The sequence below is a fragment of the Lactuca virosa genome, chromosome 6, assembly GCF_052849685.1.
Source record: "Lactuca virosa cultivar CGN04683 chromosome 6, Lactuca_virosa_CGN04683_v6, whole genome shotgun sequence".
NCBI classification, from domain to species: Eukaryota; Viridiplantae; Streptophyta; class Magnoliopsida; order Asterales; family Asteraceae; genus Lactuca; species Lactuca virosa.
Window position 1 is genome coordinate 32,230,289 of NC_136431.1, and position 6,612 is coordinate 32,236,900.

General features: G+C 33.8%; 1 protein-coding gene across 1 annotated transcript; it reads left to right on the top strand.

The window, feature by feature from the left end:
* Positions 1-4,738: 4,738 nt before the first annotated feature.
* On the top strand, positions 4,739-6,313 carry LOC145121424 (DELLA protein RGL2-like). The gene has a single exon (XM_079057172.1). The coding sequence runs from the start codon at positions 4,739-4,741 to the stop codon at positions 6,311-6,313; it is 1,575 nt and encodes a 524-aa protein (XP_078913298.1).
* The last annotated feature ends 299 nt before the right edge of the window (positions 6,314-6,612 follow it).

A 6,612-nucleotide genomic window follows, 5' to 3' on the forward strand; every position in this document is an offset into this window, starting at 1 on the left:
TCATAAGTAAGACAAAAATTGTCTTGTGAGCTACATGGGTTTAGACACGGTATATTATCAAAACAAATGATAAAATTTTCATTTTACCATGCTTCATGCAATATATATTTATGAAATTCATGATCACTGTTAAAATAAAGGATTACGGGTCTTCTTGTATCATGCCTCTGTAATAACATAAGGTCCTTCGGTTATATATTGATCTAATCCTTAGGGATAATCATAGAAATGACATCCTATTAACCTTATCAAAGTAGGAAGAATGGACTAACCTATTAAGGTATTACAAGACATCTATATCACAAAGGGATGTATCGTCTCAGTAGACATTTCCTTTATCCTATTATTGGGATATCATGATTGTCTGAACACTACATTACACTATGCAATTACATTTAATGTATGCATGATCATCATTTTTCTTTGGACATTTCAATCATATATGTGCTATGATACTTATAAGAACAATATATAACTTTTGTATAGTAAAATATTCACAAGTTTGATCACATTACTATCCAAAAATCACCTTAAAAGTATTTATTAACAAAGACTCAAAATATGATTTTATCCTTTATAAATCATTTAAGGATCTCGATTTACTCTTTCAAAAGCGTCGTTAGAGTTAAAGCTCATAACTAAGCCATGTAACTTTTTGGAAATATCCACATGTACTCACCTTGTTAGTTAGTGCCAACTAACTAATACCCTTGCTTTCCTTGACTTAGTGATTCTTAACCAAATCTCCTTCAAACCTATTTAATTTTAGAATACACTTGATTAGGTTATATGAAGCCATTTCTAATGTCAAGGGTTCCTTGTAATTAAAATCCAAGTTTAACGTTCAATTATCAGTTCCTTTTCCTCGACTCAAAAGTGGAAAACAAACTAATTACTTATAACATATTAATAACCATGAATAAGATATGCATAGTTACTAACTCATCAATATTCATGCCCCTGTTCAAGTATTTAAATATCATACCCAAATTAGTGCTTGCATCACAATTTTCCAAATTCATTAAATCATAAATTTATCGCTTTAATCTTGATGTTTCATGTTAGAAATCATTGATCTCACTACATAATTCATCACCGATATCAAGATTTATACTCATATACAAAATACTACATTTAGGTTTTGCATATTCCCTCCTCAATTCCATCATTATGTCAAAATAAATATAGTAAAGGATAATACGCACCTTCGGTTAAAGTAGAGGATTCTCAAATCTTGATTTCTCCCTTCAAATCCCTTATATCATTTTTGTCATTTCGACCCAGTTACACAGTCTGTGTAACATTTTCGAACAAAACGGTTTATGTCCCTTCATTACACGGACCGTGTTTTACAAAACAAAGAAAATATTTAGGCAACATAATTTCCACAAAATCTATATATGAAATGCAGGATCACACTTCACTGTTAAATCTTACATGCCATTTCACTAGGTCTATATAATAAAGACCATGTCGCATCGCATGATGCTAAACTGATGGTTATGTATCGTATTGTGGTGGGTCTGTATATAACGGACCCTATCGCCTAGCATAATGTTATACAAGCTAAAAAATATAGGAGGAACGAATCAACCTATAATGGCTCTCGTGTTTATAAATGTATACTTCTCAACGTGAGGTACTATCCCAATAGTCTTTTCTTGTCCCGTTCTTGAGCTATATGTTTTGTCCGAAACTTACTTTACCAAGTGTGCAATCACACTTAATGTATGCATGGACACCGCTTTTCTTCTATGCAAGTCCATTATACACAAATGTCATGAATGTTATACATTCCATCAAACACCTATTAAGCACTCCAATTCGCAAGAATTTATGAGATATATATTGTCACTTAGCTGTTTCCATTGTACAAGCAACTCAATCTAATACAACTTTCTATAAATTAAAAAGAAATTTAGCATGTTATTGCAACTATTTGCAATTTATTCAAACCACAACTATACATGTTAAACTACAATAACAAGTGTTATCCACTGATACATGGAAGAACAAAAGTCAATATCAAATGGCAAAGAAACGGATTGGGGACCCACGTCTTGTCTTCCAACATTCTAAATCCACGATTAGGGGAAGGAAGAAAGATATGATGAAATCATTCAACATTAGGGGAAAAGTCACTAGAATGAAATAAAAATCAAATTGAAAATGAAAAAAAATCAATTCTAGGATTTGATTTGCTTATATACAAAAAAAAAGATTGTTCTATAGGATTCCAATATAAAAAGAGAAAGAAAGGATATGGGTTGTATAGGACGGCGATAGAAGTAGCTGAGCCTACAATCAGTTGTGCCCACCCATATGGTTCTTGAGGAATAAGCGGAGGACTCAGAGTCGTGTGATAATAGTAGCAACAACGAGTAAATCCATGGAGAAGAGCAACAAGTAAGAATCGATAATCAATGAAAAATTAGGGTCGGGTAAGGAACACGAAGATCAGACCGCGGGTATACATAAAACTTAAAAAAAGTTAAGTGACCATATCAGCACAAAACTAAAAGTTAAGTGACCAAAAATACATAAACCCTTAATTTATGAACAAATGGACTTAATATAATATTTGGGTTAAATGACTTAGGGGTTACAACTATTTGAAGCTTAAGGAATCCCTGAAGTTTTAATATTTCTTTCTTGAGTGACCATCATATAGAACACATTATAAAGTTTTAGGACGTTATTGTCTCATTGCTTCCGAAACAATTTTGTAGAATTTGTGTAAGACATAGACTACGATAAGAAGCTTTGCTTCTTCATCTTAAATCTTGACCTCCTCATTTTTCTAATACATCAAGATCAAGTTGTAAATAATCTTGATAGAAAAGTCCTCTATCAATAATAATAATAAATAACTATTTGTAACAATTTTTTTGTAAAAGATTTCATCATGTATAGAGACTTGAGTTTTTGCCATAAGCAGATGCAATCTCTTCGTGGACTACTTTGTATTGACATCACCTAATACATATAACAAGATCGTCCAATGTACATTGTTTTGACATCACCTAATACATATAACAAGATCGTCCAATGTACATTGTTTTCAGGCTAGATGTATTATGTGTCCATGCGGATTTTGTAATAAAAATTTGTATCCATTATTGTTTCAACAGTGCTCATATTAAAATGTGTCGTAGATGGAAGTATTCTTCATGTTGAAAATTTTCATTACCATTTGAAGAGCAATGAATTTAAAACACAATCATGGTACTTAATAAAATTAAGATATGGGACGACCATTTTGTAAAATAAAAAAGCTTCTTTAAGAACATTTATCGAACAACTGTTGAGAAAACACTTATTGTCTGTCTATGATGTTCAAATATGCTTTAATTTGTAACTTGGATGAGTAAAAAACTAAAATTCTTGATAACTTTAGTTTCATTAATACTTTTAGTATAATCATAATTACTCGAGACAAGCTGAAGTTAGTTTTATCTATATTGTGAGCTTCAAAGGTGTGGAGTGCACACTCGCATAAAATAATTTGATCTAAATAACATGATGGTCCTAGGGAAGCATCCCTAGTGGCAGGAGGGACCTATGGAGTATCCTGGGCAACTACTCGATTTCGTGTAAGAAGGCTAATTTTTTTATTTTTAATTTTATTTATTTTTTGTATTATTGTGTAACTACTAAAAAAAAATAATGCGATGTGCAACTAGGATAGGTCCAACAACAAAGAAATATGATGCACCAAATTTTATTCCAAACATGTAAAAAAAAATAGTCCAATACAATCTAATAAATAATTAGCCATAATAACCTTAACCAATACAAAAGCCCACATAATTTAATCTATGTTATAACCCAAATCTTAAAAGAAAATAGCTCAAACTTTCATCTAACAAATAATAGTCCAAACCTTAGCACAAAGCCCCAATCATTTGTTTGTACGTGAATAGATTTTGAATTCATTTATGTGAGGAAAAGATAAACAAAAATAAATAAATTAAAATAATAAGAAAATAAGTTTCAAATTTTGGAAATCCAAAGACATAGGATGAAGGAATACTATCTCATCCACACTGCAGGTGGAAAGAAAAATGAGAGTCAAATTGCTTGTATAAAAACGCAACAGTAAACTATAAGAATTAAGAAGGCATCTTGTTTAAGTTACAAATTTTATCAAACCTATTGGTTTAAAGTTTACGTTTGCTTAATGTTGATTAAACTAAATTTTTGTAGTAAAAGTTTTTTTGGGTTGATTTTGTTTTAGTATGATTGACTTGTTACATGTTTTTCACAGGTTGTGTTGGGTTGACATGGGATTTAGTGTGATGTGTCCATGTCTTGTTTTTCAAATTGTTTATTAGATGTACCGTGTTTGGGTCTATGTTATTATTTGGGGAAAAAAAATTGGTGCCTAGACAGCCCTGGATTAAATAGTATGCTGCACCCAAAAATTGTTTAGTTAAATGTGGATTTTAAAGGATGCATCCCTATGGCTGAATTTTCCTGCCAATCTATTATCTGCGTCTATTGTTGTTGTTTTCTGTTGGGGGGTATATACATCCTTTGAATAAGTCAAAGAAAACATTAAATATCTTAGATTAATATGGTGTTAAGCAACAACATTGAACACATCGGCAACGATAACATCAAGAAAATGACGTTGTACGTTCTTTCCCCTTCTATCTGTGTACTTGTTTTTTGCACTCTGATTTCTCTCCTTTTACAAAAGAGCTCTCACTCAAAAAACATTTAGAAATTAAACAAGATGTCTTCCTTCAATCAGCATAACAAGGAAGTCGGGAGTTTCGGAAAGCTGCCTCAGTTATGGGAGGAAGACGATTCAGGAAATAAATCTAAGGCTACTCGTTGGCTTTTGTTTTCAACACAATACCAACAAGTAGAGCAAGAATCACAAAAAGATCTCCATAATTTGGATTCCTTGTTTCTTGACACCACACCTCCATTTCGATATCAGATGCACGAACTCGCTGATATTGAATCTCAATATTCCGAGCTTATTAAACCACACACAAGTCATGATGCAGTGCGCCATGAAGTGAGAGGCCCAAAGTTATCAACTGATGCAGTCATTCGATTGGGTGGAGAAAGATTCATACAATCTTGTTCATCGTCTGTAAACGATATCTCGATGCCTAGCCATCCGTATGGGGGTTCCTTCTCTGGGTTTACTGATCAGGAAGTTAAAGATATTGAACTCATTGAAAATCTTTTGCTTTCTGCAGAGAAGGTCACCCATCAACAGTTTGAACGATCAAGTAAGCTTCTGGACTGGTGCGATTTGTTATCATCTAGTTCAGGAAACCCAATTCAGAGATTAGCTCACTATTTCTCAAAAGCTTTACGAGAGAAGATGGCTAATGAATCCGGGATAATCTCATCCCATGGCTCTGGAAAGAAAGATGTAGCCGAAATGGAAGGGAGAATGATGACCCCAAATCCAACTACGCTCTCTGTTTATCAGAAGTTACCTTTTCTTCAAGCTGGTCAATTTCCTGGAGTGCAGGCTTTGGTTGATGCTGTAGCGGGGGCAACAAAAGTGCATATTATTGATCTATCGATCAAACAAGGCGTACAGCATACGATTCTAATGCAAGCCATTGCATCTCAACCCAATTTAATCATCGAAAGTCTCAAAATAACTGCTGTTGGGACTATGTTCAAGGAGAAACTTGAGCAGACAGGAGATCGGTTGAGGAGTTTTGCTGAATCTATAAGCATGTGTTTGTCTTTTAATGTGGCAATGGTGGAAGATATGCTTGATTTCAAAGAAGATCTTCTTGAGTTGGATCCAGACGAAGCTTTGGCTGTTTACTCATCACATGCTTTGTGGGGAATGATTGGGCAACAGGATCGACTAGAATGCCTGATGAACGTTATAAAAAATATAAATCCTCGTGTTATGGTGGTATCTGAAGTTGCAGCAAATCTTAACTCGCCCAACTTTGTGAATCGTTTTATTGAAGCTCTTTTCTTCTATGGGGCGTTCTTTGACTCTTTAGAAGACTGTCTGGATCGTGAAGATGAAAATCGTGCTATCACTGAATCAATGTACTTTGGTAATGCAATATGGAGCATTGTGGCAGCAGAAGGAGCAGACCGAGTGATTCGGCATGTAAATATTGATGTCTGGAGAAAATTTTTCGCACGGTTTGGGATGCAAGAAACAGAACTGAGTATGTCTTCGTTATATCAAGCAAACCTAATGGCAGAAAAACTTCCTTGCGGAAGTTCTTGCACCTTTGATATGGACGAAAAGTGCCTCATTATTGGTTGGAAAGGAACACCGATCCACTCTCTTTCTGCTTGGAAGTTTTCATGAAAGGTATCTTGGAGAACATATGTTCAATCTTGTAAACATATAGAAAGCGACAAGGCCATACACTTGTTACTAGCTCTGTGAAACTCGTGCTATTTTAGTACAGGCCCTTTTAGTACATGTTTATAGTTCAAATTTATTCCCCGGTGACATGAGAATAACCATGTCGTGTATGTTTGTTACGGTTTAATACGTTACCTGCACGTTGTTTTCAAGGACCTATCAATATGCTCTTTGACTGGAACTTTTTAATTAATCATGTGTCATCTTTGATAAGTTAGGAGAAATTATATTTCAATATG

Bases quoted from the DNA above. Each gene is read 5' to 3' on its own strand.
- LOC145121424 (XM_079057172.1), top strand. From the start codon at position 4,739: ATGTCTTCCTTCAATCAGCATAACAAGGAAGTCGGGAGTTTCGGAAAG.